General features: G+C 45.5%; 1 protein-coding gene across 1 annotated transcript in view; it reads left to right on the top strand.

The window, feature by feature from the left end:
• Positions 1 to 244: 244 nt before the first annotated feature.
• The window catches only part of ARPC4 (actin related protein 2/3 complex subunit 4), a 43,882-nt gene continuing 20,722 nt past the window's right edge, over positions 245 to 23,404 (top strand). Inside the window, exon 1 of the mRNA XM_078661847.1 lies at positions 245 to 472. Within this exon, the coding sequence (XP_078517973.1) occupies positions 470 to 472 (3 nt within the window). The 5' untranslated portion in view covers positions 245 to 469. The remainder of the gene's footprint in view (positions 473 to 23,404) is intronic.

The following is a 23,404-nucleotide window of genomic DNA, read 5'->3' as shown; positions in this document are numbered from 1 at the left end:
AAGAACCTGTGATCGTATTCTATGTGGATTTTAAAAGGAAGCTGAAGAACGTTTCGTGACGTGCATAACACAGTAAATGTCAACTTCCTAATGCACCTCTGGATTCATTGATGGGCACGCGCCATTCTCTGCCCGCGCGGGGCTCCGCGGCCGCCGCCCACTCTCACCGCCACGGCTCCTGCCCTTATATGGGCATGCGAGGAGGGGCGCACCATCCCGCGGGGGTGCACATTCTTCAGATCGCGTTGTTCTGTGTTCCCCGCTCCCGGATTTTAGCACAGCGCCCTCAGTGCGTCCCTCTGTCAGTCACGGCGTCGGGTGCGGTGTGATAACAGACTGAGCCCGTCGGGTGCTCTCCAGCCTCGCCCCCCTCCCTCTGTCAGTAGTGGTCTCGCCCGCCAGGCTGCGCCGGGAAGTGACAGCTGCGCATGCGCGTCCAGGACTTCCGCCTTCCAGGACAGGAGCTGCGATGGTGAGTCTGGGTGGGGTCGGGGCTGGGGGTGTCCCGTGGGGAGGGTCCCCGTGCCGGGAGGGGGCTCTCTGCGCGGGGCTGGGGAGGGGCAGCAGCGCCTGGAAGAGGTGCCCCTGCCTGGAAGGAGCTATGGGGGAGGGAGAGAGCACAGGAGGGTGCAAGGGCCAGAGGAGACTGTGAGGACCCTCCCACCGGAAACCAGGCTGGGACACTGGGGGCTGCCCAGGCCCCCCAGGAAGGGAGGGTGTGAGTGACTGGAGTGCACTCTAGGAGGGGAGTCAGGTGGGGTCCTGAAGGGTGGATGAGGGGAGGTGGAGGGCCTCCAGGAAGGAGGAGAAGTGAGAACCTGCAGGAGGGAAGTAGAGCCTGTGAGGGAGGGCAAGGGAAAACCTGCAAAAAAGAGGGGGTAGGGGCCAAGTGAAGACCTGCAAGTGAAGACCTGCAAGAGGGGGGGGCAAGTGAAGACCTGCAAGAGGGGGGGGGCAAGTGAAGACCTGCAAGAGGGGGGCAAGTGAAGACCTGCAAGAGGGGGGGGCAAGTGAAGACCTGCAAGAGGGGGGGCAAGTGAAGACATGCAAGAGGGGGGGCAAGTGAAGACCTGCAAGAGGGAGGGGGCAAGTGAAGACCTGCAAGAGGGAGGGGGCAAGTGAAGACCTGCAAACAGGGGGGGCAAGTGAAAGACCTGCAGGAGGCGTGGGCCTCCCTCCAGGGCAAGTGAAACCCTACAGGAGGGGGGAGGAAGTCAAGTGGCAACCTGCAGGATGAGGGGGGAGGGAGGGCAAGTGAAAACCTGCAGGAGGGAGGGCATGTGGGATAGAGGCAGGGTATGTGAGGACCTGCAGGATGGAGGGTATGTGGGATAGAGGCAGGGTATGTGAGGACCTGCAGGATGGAGGGTATGTGGGATAGAGACTGGGTATGTGAGGATCTGCAGGATGGAGGGCATGTGGGATAGAGGCAGGGTATGTGAGGACCTGCAGGAAGGAGGGTATGTGGGATAGAGACTGGGTATGTGAGGATCTGCAGGAGGGATGGTATGTGGGATAGAGGAAGGGTCAGTGAGAACCTGCAGGAAGGGGGGGAATGTGAGATCGAGGCAGGGTATGTGAGGGCCTGCCGGAAGGAGGGCATGTTTGACCTGCTGTGAATGGATGGTTCGTTGAGGGTCTCCTGTCACTGCAGGAGCAGTAGCCCGTGAGAGGTCTCCAACTGACCCGAATGTCAGTGCGACGTGGGGCTGTTGTACAGGACTGCAGGTGGCCGACATGTGTGAGAGCCCAGAGAGGAAGGACCCGGGGAATATGCAGGAAGGCGGGCCTCCGGGCATCTGCTGTAGAGGCATCTGCTGTAGAGGGGACCTGCAGAAGGGAAGGCTTGTGGAGACTTGCGGGGGAGAGGGCACTGGAATCCCTCTACGGCCAAGTGACGAAGGAAAGCCTGTCGAGTAGTGGATGTGGCACAGTTGAATTTTTTTTTAAATACCACTTAATGAAACTAATAAATAGCTATCGGCATTTCTGCTCATATTTTCTCTCCAGTGAATACATAAACACTGTCTATTGTAAAAAGTCAGATAGTTAGTTTACACTGATTTCGTAATTTCATGAAGCCAATCCACATTCGAGCAGCCACTCTCCAAAGTTCTTTTTAATGCAGTGTGATCATTGATCTTTTTAAAGATCTATTATAATAACCGTAAACATTATATATACATTATTTTCCAGTTGTTTGAGTTGACTTATAAGGAGCCTTCCTGTGGTATAGTGTGCGTGTTCATGCATTTTGTGCGCTGCAGGGAGTATCAATTGGATATCAGAGGGTCAATAGAAACGGATTAGCTTCACCCACGAACAGGTGCTGTGTGGGACGCATCAGTTCCAGACAGGCACACAGAGAGACAGCCCTCTAGCAGCTGCAGCTCTCGTTTTGAGTGAGTGCAGCATCAGTTCCAGACAGGCACACAGAGAGACAGCCCTCTAGCAGCTGCAGCTCTCGTTTTGAGTGAGTGCAGCATCAGTTCCAGACAGGCACACAGAGAGACAGCCCTCTAGCAGCTGCAGCTCTTGTTTAAGTGAGTGCAGCATCAGTTCTAGACAGGCACACAGAGAGACAGCCCTCTAGCAGCTGCAGCTCTCGTTTTGAGTGGAGATGGGTGCCCCGACTGAAATCATACACTTCCTGGCTAGACTTTATGAAAACTTATCTAGCAAAGTTAGATTTGGGCTTGATGGAGAATGCACACCCTTTTTTAGGTCTCGCCTGTCGATGCGCATGCGCATCGAGCAAGCGAGACTATAGGGGCTCATCCAGACTTTATCTAACTTGCAAGGAATCGTGGCGATTCCTTGCAGTGCCCGTGACTTTTAAGCTCAATGCGCATGTGCATTGAGCTTAAAAGCGCGTGCACATGCCCCCAGCCGCCTGCCTTGCCTACTCTCTCTCACAGCCTCCCCCAGCTCCGCCCCCTCACTACTTGATTGCACGGCCGCTAGGCCGTGCCTCCCCTACTCTCCTCCCCCCTCCTCCTCTCCTCCCCTGCCTGCCTGCCGCTAGGCCGTGCCTCCCCTACTCTCCTCCCCCCTCCTCCTCCTACTGCCGTGTCGCACCTCTCCCCTCTCCGCCCCCTCCCCTGCCAGCCGTGTTACGGTGAAAGGCTTGTTTGTTTATTTTACCCGCCGTGTCTCTGCTGCTTCCCCCTGTCCTGTCTCTCCTCCTCTCCCTCTCTATACCCTCCCCCTCCCCCCCACCACTCCCATCAAGTCCCTCTGGCCCTTCCCTCCTCCCCGGACCCCTCCTCCCCTGCCCCCTCCTCCCCTGCCCCCTCCTCCCCTGCCCCCTCCACCCTTTCTTGTTGTTACTACGTAAATGGTAGTCTGCCAGCACCGCCCATCCTAGGAACTCCAGCACAAGCTTCTCCTGCCTCCGCCCAGAACTGTAACCAAACACTCAGCACAAGCTTTTCCCAATTCAACTTCAGACCGCCCTCCGCTTCACTGCCCAGAACTGTGTCGGAAGTGCGGGTCGGTTTGTGGCATATTCACCTTCCACCTCTAGCAGTCGCAGCACTTCTTACAGAATTCTGCGAAGTCGCTAATGCATCCAGGTGTTTCTTTTTCTGCTCTTACCTGCACGTTTGTACAAAGTAGGCATAGGACAATTTGGTTTGTATCCAGGTGTTTATTTACGTTGACAACTTCCTGCCGCAGATCTTTCAGTACGTAAAGGAAAGCCCCTTAACCCTAGTTATCGTAAAATGCATATCTCGCCCACCCAGACCTCTCTGCTATTGGTAAGGCGCGTGTCAGGGTTCTCTTTGAGCTCTCTAAAACAAAACATGATAACATGCGCCCAACATAAACAAAGTCTACATGCTTTAACAAACAGGACTCAGGGATCCGGGGTCACACATACTCCAGCTGCCTTTTGTCTCCGGCCAGCATGTGTTTGTGGGGGCGGGGCGATAACCTCCTGTTATCTCACTGGCTGTGTCTTATAAAACATATACACGCACATTAACATTTAGAAACACCTGGTAGGGGCGTAAAACAAGGGATTTTTCATTTGCATGGACCGGCAAGCAGAGTCAGGAATAGAAGGGGTCGAATCAACAGAGAAATCGACACCATGTTTGGCTAAAAGGAATGTCTCTTTCACAAATAGAAAAGACCGTCACTCCTGCTTAGAAAATCGCCTCCAAGCAGTTTAGCCTTGCCTTGTCTGTGTTTTGAGCAAAACAAGTGTCAGCCCTACTTCGTGACTTTTGCACGTCGTAAGTACGAAACCTGTAATCTTCAATGTTTAACGATGTTTTTATTAATTAGCCTCACCAAACCCATCTGCACACAATTGGGACTTGCCATTGTTTTGACCCTTCGCGCAGCCCCATCTCTTCCTTCCAGTTGCTTATTGTCAACTTTTTAAAGTTTAGAAAGTATTCTTTCCAGGTGACTATTTGTCTGCCCACTCTTATTGGGTGGGTGGATGTACAGCCATTTCTCCAACAACCCTTACTTTTTAAATATATTAAAATAAATATTCAGTCTTTCTTTGTAGTGCTGCTTAAGCGGGGCGGACATACGCGGAGATGCAGCTAAATAGGCTCTGCCTCCTGGTTCGAGTTAGTCACTTTTAGCATCCGTCAGATTTGTCCGACTATCTGAAAACAGATTTCTACCAGCAGAAACCCTCAACATCAGACTTGTAATTTCATATCCAGCCGGAAGAAGCCTATTTCTCTTTTTTAATTTGAGATTTCTTTGGGTTTTCCTCCTCTCTCAACGCCACCTCTATTTTAACAACCCCCCACACACACACTTCTTCCTGCATTCCTCCTCCTCTTCTCAGCTCTCTCGCCCCTGCCTCTCCTCTATTTCACTGTGTGCTCTGTGTCTCGACTGCCTTCCCCGCCCATGCCCAGCCTCTTTTTTTTTAATTTGAGATTTCTTTGGGTTTTCCTCCTCTCTCAACGCCACCTCTATTTTAACAACCCCCCACACACACACTTCTTCCTGCATTCCTCCTCCTCTTCTCAGCTCTCTCGCCCCTGCCTCTCCTCTATTTCACTGTGTGCTCTGTGTCTCGACTGCCTTCCACGCCCATGCCCAGCCTCTTTCATCTTCCCCTCCCACACCGCCTCCCCTCTGCCCATTAATCCATTACCAGCAGCCGGTCCAAGAGAAGCTACTGTCTCCGGAGCTTGGCCGGGAGGGGTGCTGCTGTGCCCGGACCTCCCAGAGCAGCCACTGCACCCCCTCACCATCGACTAACCCTCCCTCTCCTCACCCGCCTCCTGCCGGGGTTATTGGTGGAGAGCCTTCATCCACCGCCTTTGTGCGCTGGGCGGACGCCGCCCCTTTTCTTATCTCTCCTGCAGCAAGCTACCTGATGACTCCAGGGGCCGGAGAGATCTTCAGTGCCACCCTCCCCCACCGGCACCATCCATCATCTTAGCTAGAAAGAGCAGAGAAACCACTGCCCTGCGGCACTTTCCACAACTTCCAGGTTAGAATTGAATCTTGTAGCAGGCGACCACCTACGTTAAAACAATTTATAGAGTACCTACAGAATGGTATCTTAAGGCGCCGAGAGCGGAAGTTAACATTAAAGCACGTTGGTGCTTCGTGGGCCACCGCTGGATGGCAAGTTGGGCCGGATTCCAATCTGCGGTTGCAGCAGCACATCCGCACTTCATTCTTCAAAGCCACACCATTTTGAAAGGTTTTTCAAAAAACTATTCTGATGTGAGACCCCCTCCCACACACACACACGCAACCACTGTTGTTTGTTGATGATCCCCCCAAAACACTTACTTCTGGCTAGGGGCCTGACAGAACACATGCAAGTACAGTTTATTTATATGCCCCCTTATTTAACATATCTCTTGGTGTTGAGTTGAGACACATCAGCCCAATGCTGCTGTTACCCAGGGGTCACTTGTAAAGGACAGGAGGGCCGCTTAGCTCCCTTTGTTAGTTTTTGGAGGGCAGTGTGATGACCCACTTTGTGGGATAGTTCAGAGTCAGGTAGCCTGCACTTCTGCCACGGTCTCACTAATTCAGAACGCATTTTTTTTTTACTGCCTCATTAGTTAACCGCCCCACCTCCACTTTGTTGTCTAGTTGGCAGACTCAGCTGAGAGGCCAACAACTGAATGGGTGCATGCAATAGGTCTCGGAGCATTTGAGTTAGAGCTTTTAGATTTGTTTATGGCTTTTTTTCTTTGTAATTCTTTAGCATTGCCTACAGGAAACAAAAATGCTAAAGATAAAAAAAAAAAACCATAAACAATTCTAAAAGCACAAACTCTAATGCTGCGAGACCTATTGCATTTCCAATGCCACCTCCAGCCACATTTAAAATTACATACTAATATACACATAAGACAGAAGTAATACAAAGGGGACATGTGACACCTTTTGTTACAAACAACACATTACTTAATTATTATTAACATATACACACACTCTTAACATCACCCTCACACAACAAAACTATCACACTCTTTCACACCCGCTCAGTAACGCTAAAACAACATCTCCCTCATACACCATCACACACCTTCAGCCTCACACACACTTACTCACCCTCACACTAACACACTCACACACTCTCTTACGCAAATAACTTCACTCATCCTCCCCCCCTCACACCCCCTAACACTCTACGCGATTGCAGCCTGGAATCCCTGATAACTTTTCTTGTATCCGTGGCTGGCATTCAGTCATCCCAACGTAAACTGGTGCATTTGTCTTTTCTTAGCTGAAAATAATTTTCTATATTTCTATTGCATGATTGATTGAAATACTTTATCGGACAATCGTTCACATTCTAGATAGACAACTTGTACATCACACCCCTCGATGCATTTCGGGTTCGCGCCTTGTCCTTCCTCAAATGGTAAATACTTTTAGGGATGAAAAGGCGCCGGGTCCTGCTGCGTTGTTTTCATTTATATTTCAGACTCGTGCTGTCAATGTCTCAACTACGCTTAAACACACAGGACGAACAATGACAGTTTATTAAATGTATAATTCTGTTTTTATCAGCTCTGAAGTAGCCTCCCTACCGAGCGAGTGCTATTTAATAACAATAAATACAACACATAAGCTCAAAATATTTTTTGTAAAATGTACCTATCGCATTTCATTCTTTTTCACATATAAGAAGATAATTGGGCTTTTCACGGGCAATCAGTAAGACGCTACCTCACCCTCACTGACACTCACTCACACTCAATCACTCTCACCCTCACTCACCAGCAACGCCTCACCCTCAACGCCTCACCCTCAAATCCTCACTCACCCTCACTCTCACTCATCCTCAATCACCCTCAACATCACACACTCACTCACCCACCCTCAACACCTCACCCTCACTCACCCTCAACTCCTCACTCACCCTCATTCTCACTCATCCTCACTCAACCACCCTCAACTTCACTGACCCTCAACGCCTCACCCAACACCTCACCTTCACTCACCATCAACATCTCACCCTCACTCACCCACAAAACATCAGCCTCAACACCTCACCCTCAATCACTCACCCTCAACAATTCACCCACACTCACCCTCCCTCACCCTCAATTCCTCACCCACACCCTCAACACTTCACCCTAAACACCTCACTCATCCTCAACGCCTCCCCCTCCCCCTCACTCACCCTCACCCTCACTCACCCTCAACACCTCACCATCACTAACACTCAACACCTCACCCTCACTAACTCACACTCAATCACCCTCAACACCTCACCCTCAACACCTCACCCTCAACACCTCACCCTCAACACCTCACCCTCAACACCTCACCCTCAACACCTCACCCTCAACACCTCACCCTCAACACCTCACCCTCAACACCTCACCCTCAACACCTCACCCTCAACACCTCACCCTCAACACCTCACCCTCAACACCTCACCCTCAACACCTCACCCTCAACACCTCACCCTCAACACCTCACCCTCAACACCTCACCCTCAACACCTCACCCTCAACACCTCACCCTCAACACCTCACCCTCAACACCTCACCCTCAACACCTCACCCTCAACACCTCACCCTCAACACCTCACCCTCAACACCTCACCCTCAACACCTCACCCTCAACACCTCACCCTCAACACCTCACCCTCAACACCTCACCCTCAACACCTCACCCTCAACACCTCACCCTCAACACCTCACCCTCAACACCTCACCCTCAACACCTCACCCTCAACACCTCACCCTCAACACCTCACCCTCAACACCTCACCCTCAACACCTCACCCTCAACACCTCACCCTCAACACCTCACCCTCAACACCTCACCCTCAACACCTCACCCTCAACACCTCACCCTCAACACCTCACCCTCAACACCTCACCCTCAACACCTCACCCTCAACACCTCACCCTCAACACCTCACCCTCAACACCTCACCCTCAACACCTCACCCTCAACACCTCACCCTCAACACCTCACCCTCAACACCTCACCCTCAACACCTCACCCTCAACACCTCACCCTCAACACCTCACCCTCAACACCTCACCCTCAACACCTCACCCTCAACACCTCACCCTCAACACCTCACCCTCAACACCTCACCCTCAACACCTCACCCTCAACACCTCACCCTCAACACCTCACCCTCAACACCTCACCCTCAACACCTCACCCTCAACACCTCACCCTCAACACCTCACCCTCAACACCTCACCCTCAACACCTCACCCTCAACACCTCACCCTCAACACCTCACCCTCAACACCTCACCCTCAACACCTCACCCTCAACACCTCACCCTCAACACCTCACCCTCAACACCTCACCCTCAACACCTCACCCTCAACACCTCACCCTCAACACCTCACCCTCAACACCTCACCCTCAACACCTCACCCTCAACACCTCACCCCCTCACCCTCACTCGCAATAACCCACCCTCACACTCACCCTCACTCACCCTCACCCTCACCATCACCCACCCTCACCATCACCCACCCTCAACCCCTCATCCTAACTCGCAATAACCCTCCCTCACCCTCACCCTCACCCTCACTCACTCTCACTCTCACTCACCCTCAACACCTCACTCACCCTCAACACCTCACTCACACTCAACTCCTCACTCACCCCCACCCTCACTCACCCTCAACACCTCACCCTCACACAGTGCAATAGGTCTCGTAGGATTTTTAGTTACAGCTTTTACAATTGTTTATTGCTTTTTTGATTTGTAATTCTTTAGCATTGGCAAAAAAAAATAAAAATGCAAAAGATTTACAACAAAAAACCCATAAACAATTCTAAATGCACTAACTCTAATGCTGCGAGACCTATTGCATTTCCAATGCTTGTTTAGAATTAAGAGGCATACGCCAAGGATGTGTGCTTGCCCCACTCCTATTTTCGCTTTTTATAAACCAGATAGACTTAACTCTAAGAAGTATTCAAGCAGATGCCCCTACTATTAATGGTAACTCAATTCCAATTCTTTTATACGCGGACGACGCGGTTCTCCTCTCCCGGACCCAAAATGGCTTGCAATGTTTGATTAACAAGTTTCATACTTTCATTGAGAGCAGAAAATTGATAATCAACAAAGGTAAAACCTTCACAATGTCTTGTGGCAAGAAAGCAAGAAAAAGCAGGCCCTTCTATTTAGATGGGGAGAAATTAGAACCGGTAAGACATTTTTGTTACCTGGGCATCATATTTTCCGGAGATGGGAGGTGGGTCAACGAACAAGATAGCGTTCGTTTTAAAATGGCAAGAAATACTAGCTGTATTTTTAGATTTGCAGCAAAACTAGGGGGCCGCAGAATTCAGGAAATGGTATCAATATATAACTCTAGGTGCATATCATCAGCCCTATACGGGGCTGGGATATGGGGCTATCATTCTCAGAGTGCTAACCTAATCCAGAATGAGGAGAATGCCTTCCTGAAACGTTTGCTTTGTGCTCCGGTTTCGGCGTCTAATGAACTAATACACAGGGAAGTAGGCTTAAAACATGTCAATTACCTAATTGCCCTAAGACCCCTGTCCCTATGGCGCTCCATATGGGCAAAGGAAGAGACAAAATTCACCCAGGATGTGATCAATGACTGTTTAAAGCTTGACCACTGTTCAAAGATTCCCTGGCTATGTCACATCCAATCATGGTATAAGACACTTTATGGCTGTGACATTTTCGAAGAACCAACATTGGGTACAGGGTTGTCAAAAAAGGAGCTTAAAATTACCTTCCTGAAACATACAGGTAATATCAGGATCGATAAATATCTAAAACAAAGCACGTTCAATTTTTATCTGGAATACAATATTAAGGAAGGCTTACAACCATACCTCACTGTTAGCAAAAGTTCACATCGTTTTGTATTATCTCGCCTACGCTTGGGGGTTGTGCACCATTTAGTTGCATTTCCAATAATTAAGAAACCAGGTTCATGTCTATGCCCATGTGATGGTGCATCGAAGCAGAGTGGTCTTCATTTTATGCTGTTCTGTAAATGTTATACTTTTTATAGAAAATTTTATCTGAAACCCATCTTTTTTAAATATAACATTCGCAGCACCAAGAAAGCGATGCAACTGATGATTAATTTAGAGAGCCCAGATATGTTTTTATGTGGCTACTTTTATTTTAAAATGCATTTTTATACGTAAATCAATCACTATATGAATTCAATACTTAATCCTGACTCCTACGCACTTTATCACTGTTAGTTTGTATATGAATAATGTCTGTGTGTACTTATATGCATTTTAACTTTGCTAATTTGCACGCACTAGAAAACGAGCACTTTTAGCACTTTTTGCACTTTATTGCTAGTTTGCACATGGATGAGTAAGCGACTGTGTTAGGATGCACTTTAAGAAATGCTTATTTGCACACGTGTTATTAAAAGTTTAATATACATAGCACTGATGTTACTTAGCAAATTAGAGTCGATATAAACTAGATGTATTGTATTTATTTTGATTGTTGCTATATGGTTGTATTCATACATACCGAATAAAGCATTTTTTGAATTGAATTGAGTGAGTGCAGCAAAGGTCCAGCTGGGCACACAGAGGTGGTTCATTAAGCACACTTGTTTATTCATATAATGTGCGTATATACTTTATCCAGTTCAAAAATTGCTGTGCTTTGAACCGCCCGCTTCGTTCAGCGAAGTTATGCATTCTAACGAATAAAGTTCTAGATTCTACTGTTCTCCAAACTATGCACTTCTTGCAGTGCATTTTAGTGCAAATACAAGCATGTTTCTGAAGAGCCCCAATATGCTTTAATATTTCTCATCTGTTCAGTAAACTCCAGTTTCCTGATTGCCATTCTGTCCCAGTATGACCACATCAAAAACATTCTTTCCTTTACAATGTTGAACTATTGTCTATACCGTGTGGAGGTCATCTTATACTTCTGCTTCCCATCAGCATGTTGTACTGAAAGTTGGCCACTATTACAGATAGTTGTACTTTCTAGATGCAACTTTTAATGTGCATGTATTTGAACTAGCTATGTTCTGGGTGTGTTCTTTGATTTGGGTCTTTCAGGAGGTTCCCTTTCTTATTTTCAAATACATTCACTTTCTCATGATCCTGTAATTTGTATGGCATTTGCGTAGATTATCTTTAAATATTTGAAGTATACCTGGGGAATCGCATAGAGGAATATAACTATTTGTTTTCTATATATAATTATTTGACTCAAGTCTTAGTATTACCTAAGAAACATTGCAGGATACTTTGAGATGTTCAAATTTGGGATGCGAAAATCTTTAAGGTTGCAGCCTATCAGACAGCACAGTGTCTGGCTGTGCTAAAGACATCTTGGGGACTTTCAGAAAGTTGACCTGGAAATGCATTCCTTCCGTTGCTTGCTATTGGCTTTGTGGTTTGTAACTCACGTTTCTGGCTTTCCATTTGCTGGCTGTATTTGTTTAAGGCTGTCCAGCTTGAGTTCATACTCTATGGGTAGCCATGCGCTATATAAGTGCGTATTCATACATTCATTCATACTACCTCCCCATGCCAAAACCGTGTTTACAGTATTCTTCCACAAACTCGTTTTCTGTAATACACAGGCCTGTAAATCTTGTTCTTATCTCGTCACATTTGCTGCTCTGTGTCAGCCTAACGTGGTGATCTTGGTTAATTTGCATTGTTAATGGCCCATTCACTGTGAAGCACAGGATAAGATCTTATCACAAGAAAGAGCCAGCCTCATTGTAACACATTTCAACAATGCTTGGTTTTCCTTTTGATGTGCAAAGCATATGCTTTATTTCTGACATCTGTGGCAACTCGTTTTGGAGACCTGGATAAGTTTAAAGTGCATTTTATGAAGGCTTTCGTGCTCATGTTTTGCTACCCACTAATTTTGTATGCTGTCTGCAACTGTTCCTTTTTCGGGACACATATATTCCTGGATATAAACGATTTCCTCAGTTGCCCTTGCAGGCATTAGGGTCATGATTTGAATGGTGCAGTGGCATAGCTGCAAAAAGCTCTAGGAAACCCACTGAACCCACATTATTGCTGTATTTTACTACTAAACAATCAGTCACTAGTGCAGTTACCTTGCAGGCTCTAGGATTATGATTTGAATGGTGCAGTGGCACCAAAAGGTCTAGGAAACCCGTTGATCTCTGCCATATTTTACTACCAAACGAGCAGTCAGAAGTGCAATTACCTTGCAGGCACTAGGGTCTTTATTTGAATGGTGCTACAGGTGCAGTGGCACAGGGGACAAAAGGTCTAGGAAATTTACTGTTTACAGGTCATTGCTGTATTTTTCTATCACCAACTCCAAACCAGCTCTGGCCGCTATCCCCCCCAATGCCTAGCAACCATCAGCCGTCTCAGTGCTCCCTGTGGCACAGTGCGAACACCTCCGCCTCCGCCACCGCAGTGCATCCTGACCCTTCCTCTTTCCCCTCACGGGCTTCCTCTCTCGCAGGCTTCCTCTTCTCCTCACTTAGAATACTGGCACGTGCACTGAACACCTTTTTTCACAATACGGCTAGCTTTCATAAAAAAACACTCAAAAGTTCTATAAAATATTTCAGCTCTTTATAAGAGCACGAGTTATATTGCACAAAGACACTTTTTAATGGCACTCAATAGTTTACACGATTTGACCAGGATCACAGGATGTTGAGAGCGGTTCCAGAGACTGGAACCCAGTTCTCCAAGTCGGCAGCTCTTTCCGGTATTTTACATTTTTATTCTAGTCATCTGCAACATGGACATAAAACATTGACAAAGACAATAGATTTCGCATAGGCAACACCTATGGGCTTTGCCAATGCTTGTTCTTTATTATTACATACAATACAATCTTAAAATGCATACCTTCAGGATGTGCGCTGTACAAAATGTCTCCAACATTTGATTTGACTAAAATGTTCTCCATGTAGAATAGCAAACCCAGGCCGTCCAAAGTGTGCACATAACTGACTTGCCACTTAGTTCAATATTGGCATTGTCGGGGTAAGTGGAAGCATGAACGTTTCAAAATTCTTGTTTGAAAACTGTTCCTTAAAAAAATATATATATTTGCACTGATTTAGTCTGATGTACTACTACCGAAGTTGAAGTTGTATAAGCTTTATTCGAAAGAATTCTCATAAAAGCACATAAAATCAGAACAATTACACAGAAATACATAGTCAGAGTAAAAAAGTCATTAAACACAGTGCAGCTCATACTACGTCATACATAAAACAATTTGTACCATTTACATAAAAATCTGTTAAAAAAGGGAATCCCTAGTTACCAGCTGCCCCCCAAAGACCGTCGTCTTATTGCCCAAGCCCAACCCATATATTTAGCTACCCCCATAACTATCGATTCCTGGTTTGTTGTGCACAGGATTCTTAGGGCCACTGCACTATCTCGTGTCCCCAGGTTTCTGCATACCGGCAAGAGCCATTTTCTCCTCGGATTTACATAAGCTTGACATACGAAAAGAAAATGGCCTATGCTCTCCTCGGCGTTCTCACAGACGGGACATAGGTTATTAGTAGGACTGTGCCAACCAGATGTCAATTTCTTAAGGGGGATGGATCCTGCCCTTAGCTGAAAGACAAGTTTCCTGTCCATAGGTACAGTGATATTGACCCAGTATTTTTCTAGGACAGGAAAAATTTTAGTCTCCAGGAAGCGACCAGACATAGAATCTGCCCTGGTGTCATTCAGCATCTTACCTCCCACCCAATCCCAATATTGCTCCTTGAGGGCTTCTTTACTTGGGAAGGTTTCTCCCTCGGGGTTGTTCCAAAGATTAGAAAACCCTAGATTTACCAACATGGTCTTCAGATGTTTTAACCATTTTATCTTGTGGAAGATATCTTCCTTGATTATCCACAGAAAGCCCTCCGCGTACTGTCTTATTTCTGGAGTCGTCCAGAGGCGTCTCCAGTAAAGAACTGGTCGCAATCGGGCTCTATCGACAATCGTACGTCTGCCTAACTCCAAGAACAATGGGATTAGGGGGGTACTCTGTGGAAGTCCAGTAATCCCGCGCATGAACTTGTTCTCGGAAGTCTGGAGAGCCACCAGACTATTCCAAGCCCACAGTTCCGCGCCATATAAAGTGGCACCCAGAACCTTCGCATCGTACACTGTCATTGCAGGTTTTATAGGTTTTGTTTTTGATTTACGATGTTCCCCCCTTAGGGCACCTGAAAGCTGCTGGTGCTTTAGGACTACTTTATTCACATGATGCGTCCAGCCATTCCCCCCCGCGATCTGCACTCCCAGATACGTAAATTCCTTAACTATATCAAGCCTGCTATTATTTAGGGTTATCTTTGGATTACTCCTGCGTCCTGCAGAAAAGACCATTAATTTGGTTTTTCCTACATTTACCTCCAACCCGTGCTCCAAGCAGAAAGCATCAAAAATGCTTAATGCACGTTGCAACCCCATGGGGGTCTTAGACAAAATAAGAGTGTCGTCAGCGAACATCAGGATTGGAACCCTGGTGTCCGCTAACGATGGGGCATCTACACTAGCCTTCAACATTCTCTCTACTATCCCATTAATGAATAACGAGAAAAGTAGAGGGGCCATGGAACAGCCCTGCCTAACACCCCTTTCCACAGGGAAGTCCAATGTTGTTTCCCTACTTCCACCCCATTGGACTCTAGCAGAGTTGGATTCATGTAATCGCATGATTAACGTTAACAGTTCAGCAGGGATACCTAGCTTTTGGAGGACCGACCATAGCTTATACCGGGGGACTAAATCAAACGCCGCCCGTAGGTCGACAAACGCGACGTACAGGCTACCCCTTCCCAACTCAACGGTCTTCCACCGCAATATGGTGAAGCGGAAGACCTGGTCAATGGTACTAGTTGCTTGCCTAAATCCCGCTTGGTATGGGGAGAGGGCGCTATTATCTTCTACCCAGTCCATTAGCTGGTTTGTTACCATTCTCCCAACAATTTTCTGCATGGTGGCTATTAAACTTATAGGCCTATAATTAGCAGGCAATGAGCGATCGCCTTTCTTGTGAATGGGGATGATGGTTGCACCCTTCCAAATATCTGGGACCACTGCCCCCTTTGCTAAGGCATTTATTACAAGATGGATGTATCTAGCCCATCTAGTCACATCATGTTTGAAAATATCGGGTGGGATACCGTCTGGACCTGGCGCCCTCCCACACTTCGCCGAACAGATGGCAATTTCTGCTTCTCTAAGGGAAAATAGATCTTTAGTTGCATAAACCGGTATTATATTATCAGCTACCACGGATTTGTTACTTTCCGCGTACTGTGGCCCGAAATAATCGACCCAGGCTTCCACTGGTACATTGCTGTCAGGTTTTACTGGGCCCGCACCACTACCCCACTTAATGATTTTCCAAAATAACATTGAGTCTTTATTATCAGAGGCTTCTTGTAATTGGGCCCAATGGTCTTCGTCCCATTTCTTTTTGGCACGATAAATGGCCAATTTGTACAGTTTCCTATTCTTTGCCACTGCGGCACGGTCCCTGTTCCTTATTGCATGCCCCAGGTCTAAACGTGCTTTTCTGCAGTGGTTATCAAACCACCTGCCCACTTCCTTAGTTTTCTTCCCTTTTCTTTTCTTAATGAAAAAGCATGGTCTTAGAAGGGAGAATAACTTGTTATGAATTTCAGTGATACCGTTATCCCCTGGAACGACTGGGACGGCTGCTTCAATCGCGGAAATTGCACAATCAACCTTATTGGTGATATATATCATAGTGGCCTCATTTGCTAGTACCCTGGGCCATTTTAACCTGCGCTCATCGTTACTTAAAAAAGGGGTTTCATCGTGTGTCTCAAATGAGTTTCCTGAGCTGGTATTCCACCACCTGTGGGACACACATAGGGGGTTGTGGTCACTTTCAACCCGAGGCCTAACAGCCATGTCAACAACCCCACTCCACAACTGGAGGCTACACAATATATAGTCAATTCGACTCCTATTAATACCATTATCAAAAGTGTAGCTGCCCTCCATGTCACCAGGTGTCCTGCCGTTAAGAGCTCTAAGTCCATGTTCCAAACAAATTCCATTTAGCAATAAAATCTCTTTGGTCCATCGCTTCACAGGTTTTAAGTTAAGAGATGGTACTCCCCAGAGATTGTCCACTTCACTCTCCATAGGGTCATTTGTACAGTTCAAGGGTTCAAAAGTCCTATTTAAATCCCCAACAACTATCTTTACATTTTCCTGGGAATTAGCCTCTATTACATCAGACAACAACTCAATAGTGGATAGATTTGTTACTTTGTCTCCTCTCACATAAACATTATATAAATCAATTGATTGACCCTTAGCAACGGGGATTCTTAGTGCTTGTAGATCAATATTTCCCACGTCTAGGATTTTTATGTTTATGTGCAAATCCTGCCTAACCCAAACAGTTAGGCCACCCTTGGGCCGCCCTCTTCCCCCTTTTGAAGCTGGTATACAATAGTTCAAGTAACCTAGGCAAAAGAGTGGATCACAAGCCCAGGTTTCTTGGAAACAACAAATGTCAAAACCACTTATGAAATCCACCCAAAGTTGGGAATCCAACTTGCTAGCCAACCCGGCAACATTCCAAGATAAAAGGGTACCAATATCTGTATTTGTCCCATCCCGATCTTTAACAAGTGGAAATACATGGGCTGACATTGGACTTTCCATTAGGCTCGCCTGGCTTTCTAAATCGACTATTGGATCCACAGTTAAATCATCTATTACAGGGTATAAGACATTTGTGTTTGAAGTTCCCAGTCTTAAGCCACCTTCTTCAGCCACACACCCAGCCTCACTGTTACTCACCAATAGATTTATAGCAATGGTATTACTACTAACTTCACGTAGCCCTCCTGCCTCTTTTATAATTCCACCCATACTATCAATACCAGTATGTCAGTACCCCCAGCTCGGGTCCTGCCATCCTACATAAGGATTATAATGTATATATGAAGTATGAATATGACCAGCAGGGGGAGGTGGTAAAGGAATAACTGGCCATGGGACAGTAGGGGAAATTAAGGGCTCATTGAGTAAGCTTGTTGTTACACTTGAGGGTCGGGGGTAGAAAAAGGTAAGGTCCACAATACCAATACCACCCTTATTTGTTCCCCATCCCTGCCTTGTTATCCATCCCGCTACCCTAGGGTCTTGGAAATTAACCACTATACAGTCCCCCCCCCAGGGTTTTTGGTGTATAACCCATCCAGTCAATTCTCCTTGCCCCTATTATTAGCCCATCAATATCACCCGGCAGAGGACGGTTTTCCTTTAACCAGTGCATGGTCTTGTTTTTAAGCATCTGGAAATTTTCTCTCTGACCTGGGGATAAAGGTGGTACATTGATAAGAACTGCCACATAGGGGAAGGAGTCTGGAGTAAGATTAATTGGGGGTTTTCTATAGGGTGGCTTTTGCAAGGGCGGTGGAATAGATTTGGGAATTTGGGGGACAAGTTGAAGGGCAGGTTTCTGCACCTGTAGTTTATTATTTACTTGGGACGTTGCTAAAGATTTACCAGTCGGCTGGCATACATCAGCCCCGTTTCCTCCCCCCGAGATGTTTGGAGGTATACGTATGCTATTGGTTACGTTTGCAGAGGCTAGCACTTTACCCACTTTTTGGCACAGAGTAACCTCAACGTTTGCAACAGCCGGTGGATTTTGTATCTGGGCTAGTATAGGCTGTGTAGGCTGTGTTGAAGTCGACTGCAATGGTTCAAAACCGGCAGCCTCTCTCTCAGTCCTATCTAAAGTTTTTGTAGCGCCTTTAACTGGTGGTTTGTTTTGTTTTGGAGGTAAAGGGGAGGCATTCTGGGAAATTCTACCCTTGTCCTGTACATGGTGGTTATTTGCGACCTGGGAGTTTGTGTTTACTTCCACCCTATTTGCTTTAATTAGGGATTTTGTAGAATAGAAATTGTCTAAAGTTGTCTGTTCGAAGTGGTTTAACCTATCTACGAGCTTAGCAATTCTATCCTCGATAGGGGTAAGTAATTGTCTAAACATTTTTTCAAGTTCTGGGAGCACGTTTGCAAATAATACAGTGTTTTCATTACTTGATACATTGGAAACAGTGCAAGAATTGTCCGCTATATCTAGATTATCCTGGGATACAGGGATAGTTGGTATTGCACTTCCAGTACTTTGAACTTGTTCATTACCTGCCTTTCCAATGTTCACAAGTTTATGTAACTTCCTGAATTTTTGTGGAGGTCTAGCCGCCTTTTTGCATTTATTTGTGGAAGCTGGTTGTTTCCTTTTAGACCCAATTTTCGAATTGGCCGATGTAACCCGAGAACCTAGATCAGGCTGCGGTGATAAATTGGAGTTACTACCACAAGGATTATTTGGATCTGCCACGACACTCTTGTTTGCTTTATCACCATGAACCTCAGAGTGTTCGTGTGTGACTGGTAGGTTCACTGATGATAAGGGGGTTACCAAAGTGGGGTAGGCTACAATTGAAGACTTGTCCGTGGAGTTCTTAAGAATTTCAATGGATAGCCTACGCTCTGCACGCTTCTCAGCCAAAGTTAATTCCTTATCTATTGTCAATGATCGATTAAAAAAGAATTTATCTAAAGGACCAATGGCCAGAGGACCAGGCTCCGTTGGTAGAATCATCAAGTGGCCAATTGCAGGGCTAGTGTTTTCAGACATCGCCATATCAGTTACAAATAGTGCAAGTTAGTCTATATCACTTACTGAGGTAGGTGGTATATGGCACTGCCAAGAGGGGAGGCCCAGCCCGGCCTCCTTCGGCCCCGGACGGCCTCAGACGGTCCCGCCCTTGTCCCGGGCTGCTCCCGCACGCTCCCGCGTAGCGGGTAGTAACCTTCACTTAAATAGGAAGTCCATACGATTGCAGGCAGGGCGTGGTGGCCAGGGAGAGCGGCCAGATGGTCAGAGGCGCGGTGTGCAGGGGCTTCTGGGATTGGAAGTCCTGCCCCGCACGCTCGCAGCCCTGGTCCTCCCACGCAGCTGTGAAATGAATTGCCCACGGTCTTTAGGGCGCAGCGGGACCCGCGAAGCGGGTTCCGCAAGTCGTGAAGGGCTGTCAATGAACCGGCAAGGTCCGCTGGAAAACTGCAGCAGGCAGCAGGCAAACAAACAACCAGGGTACCACGATAAAACAGTTTTGCAGGTCAATAAAATAAAGTTTTGGAAATTCTGAAGAGACTTTTTCTTACTAAACCCCATTGCTGCTGGCAACGTCCAACAGACGTCGCGTGCACTACCTCGGTAGTGCTGCGCACTTCCGTTGGACGTCGCGGCCCCGCCCGCGCAATAGAACGTTCCGCACTAGCACGGAACGTTCAGCGCAGGTAACAGGTTAAAGAGTTTGTTGCGGAATGTCTTTAAAAATGAAGGTGGCCAAAAAGTTAACTGTGCAAGACACCTTAGTTACTTGCTTTCTTTCACGTTGATTAACTTGTAAATAAGTGCTTGCCTGTTTTGACTAGGGAGCCTCGTGCAAAGGTCAGGAGTGTGCTTGCGGCCCCCAGACTATACATCTACAGGAACGTTATAGTATGGTTTATACAGTAGTGCTGCCTTCAGTGCAGCATAGCTGCAAGTAAAAAAATCAACAACAAAAACGCTATAATGCAGTCTAGGCTGACTGTCCTACATTATTTTTTCTTTATTTTCAGCCATGTGCAACATGGCTAAAGAATATTGTCAAACCTAATAGATCTCGCATAGGCAAGACCTATTGGCTTTGACAATGCTGGTTTGAAAAATCCTCGCTGTTGTGCTGAAGTGGCTGTAGGGAGCAGACGTAAATAATGCATATCTTTGCTTTCCCCTAGCTTGTATTTCTTAATCTCAACTGATAACAAATCTGGAGGTCCAGTGAAGACCAAACTCTTTTTAAAAAGCTAAATATTCCATGAGATTCTTGAACTCATATTTTTAGGTATAACTATTTGGCCCCTGTATTTATAGCTTTTTTCCATTTTTGTTAGTTTACTTTAATATACTTTCTGTATATGATCGAATTTCCTGCTTTTCCTTTCTAAATGTGTTTCACATTCCAGCTTATTTCAAACAATGTTTTTTCGTATGTGTATTTTATATCAAGTCCTACTTTGGACTTTATTCTTTAATATGGTTTCATCCTTCTAATGCCTTTTTGGCACAGAGGCATTACTTAACCGCATGCGCGCTAGCGGTTTTCCCGCTGCGCGCTGCGATTTGAAAAATCCCGCGTTGCGTGACTAGGTCAGCTAGTCATCCGCGTAGCGCAGGTTACGCCCATGACGAGCTGACCTTGTCATGAGCGCAGAAGGGGTTAAGGGGCCATTAGCGTAAAATGCTATCTTTGTAGTTGTGTAATACTTTAATGGGGTTCTGCTTTTGTTTTTGATGGCATTTCATAAATATCACACGTAACATAAGGCATAATTGACAATCTTGCTCGGTACCTAGCGATAATTATACATGCCACTATTTTCACTGTACTTTGCTTTACCTACTCCTGTAGATTTAGCTTCTAATCCCACAACTAAATCCAGAATAACCCTATCTAGAGCTTTTTTCTGCTTCTGTCAAAATTGTTAATCCTTTCTTACCTATAGCAGTGTTTGGGTTTCTTTCCGATGACTAAGTTCGGTCCTGCACTCTCTCTGGACTTTAGTTTAGTGTTAATTTTTTTTAGTTTAATTAAATAGACTTTAGTGAATGCAACAGTGACAAGCATATAATGCAGATCATAAATGATGTGCACTACATATACTATAATTTGCTTTAAAAAGATGTACACTAATAACTATTCTCTCGGGACTTAATCAGTTCTGGTCTGATTGCATTAGGTTTCGTGTTAATCTGTTGGTTCCAATTCACCATTATTATACATTTTATATTATTGTTATTATTATTAGAGAAATTGGCTTGCAAGCCTGTATACAACATTTTCAACACAGGCGTATGAATGTGTCAGCTATCGAACTGTTTGCAGTATTTTGGACCATTATCTCATTACTTCGATAGTTGGGTATTTAGCCAAAGTGTTTTAATCTGTAAATTTTCCCAGGACAAAATAGAATTTTTAAATATCTAATGCGTTCTTTCCTCTCCTTTGTGCTTCTGTGCTTCTTTTGCTTTCTTACCTCCAGTATGTTAATCATCGGAGTCCATAGAATTCAAACAAATACAACAATATACTCGTTTCACCTCAGCCCCTTTGTGCTTCTGTCGGCCAACGGCCGTCGCGAGCACTACCTCCTTGGTGCTGCGCAGGCCCGTTGGCCGACGCAGCTCTGCCCACTTAATTAAACCACCGTGGCGGAATTCGCGCTGCGGTTCAGTTACGGTGTCCAGCGATGTAAGATATTACTTCTGCTTGGGATCCTTCCTTTTAAATCTTTTACCTGTAAATGGACTCGTATAAAAAATGCCAGTAGTTTATGACCCTTGTAAAGGTGGTGTGCAAGACTTGAAGCACGTTTTGTTAGTTTGCCCTAACTTGACAGCGTTCGTTGCCAGAAAGCGGTTTATAAAGCAAATCCAAACAAAGTGTAACACCATAACTGTACAGAGCCTGATTTCTCTTCTTAAGTTTCCTCCCAACAAATTTGTGTATTATAACTTGTTTACATTTTCAAAAACTTTTATAAATTTGTACGAGGATGAATGTCTAATAACTTTTTATAACAAGTGTTCTGTTATTGCTCTTATTTTTCTTATTTGTTGTTCTCAGTAGAGAACTAAATCAAATAAAATAAACTTGAAAACTTTATGAAGGTCTATTTGATCCAAAAACGTATTTTTCATTAAGCCTCCTTTTATGTGGATCTCCTGGAAATGATCCACTGAGGACTTCCTTTAGGGATGATACCAGTTCATCAGATTCACATCATTTGTTTTTTATTCCATGTTCATTCTGTCTTCACTGAGCAGCAATTCAACTACTCTGCTGTATTCAAAATCATTATACAGACACTTTTCCTGTTAATTCGGGTCACATGATCTCCATATTGGATCTTGAAAAACAAGCTGAAGAACATTCCGGGTTATGAATAACTAAAAATGTATTTTGAAGGGAGTACATTATAAACGGGTAAAGGATCTGCTTCAGAAGTCTTCTGTTATTCTCCTTGGAATGATTGCTCTTTCCCTTAGTCTATGTGTACTTGGCAGTTCTATAACCTTTATCTAGGGCTGCAGATCGAGAGATAGATTGTTCAACCATTAGATATTATCATGGCAACCATATACTAACCCTACTACAATATTGTTCTATTTGTTTTTAATCTCATTGGCTTCTCTTCCATCCTTAAGTTTTCCATTGACTATCAGTATTTCTTAGTATTATTATGGTGCCACTCTAATATGAGAGGGTTAGGGTTTTTTAGAAAATTATTGCTCTTGCACTAATATAGGTAATCATAAATTGTGAATACTAACGAATTGCAATTTTGGATTTCTTATATCAAATGTACTAAAATGTATTTAAACGTTGTTGCAATTTGCACACTGATGTCTACCGAATCCATTCGTATTTTGCGAACCAACATAAATATTAATAAGTTGGATCACAAAGTAACGAATCATAGTGGGTCTCTATTTGACCAAATTCATTAATATGCATGAGGTAGATCTCAAATTGCCCACTACGATTTGCTTGAGTCTGATCAATGGTGGTCTTCTGGGGTCCTAAAACCACCATGTTTGTAATAGCTACATTAAAAAAATCTTCATTTAAAAGAAATTTGTTTCTACGAGGAAAATAGGATGAGTTAAACATAAAACAACAGTTTTTAAAAATATACATTGGTCCCGAAAAAAAAGTTAATGGCCACAGTGCAGGGTTTGCGAATGGTTACCACCTCCTTTTACCTTGGTGGTAAAAGATTAATTATTTTACGACCAGACTTGGATCACAAAACATGAATACATAATTTAAAGAATCTGTAGTTGGAAGGGACGCCCTTT

This window comes from Lissotriton helveticus, chromosome 9 (genome assembly GCF_964261635.1).
Source record: "Lissotriton helveticus chromosome 9, aLisHel1.1, whole genome shotgun sequence".
NCBI classification, from domain to species: Eukaryota; Metazoa; Chordata; class Amphibia; order Caudata; family Salamandridae; genus Lissotriton; species Lissotriton helveticus.
This window is presented reverse-complemented; position numbering and strand designations above follow the sequence as displayed.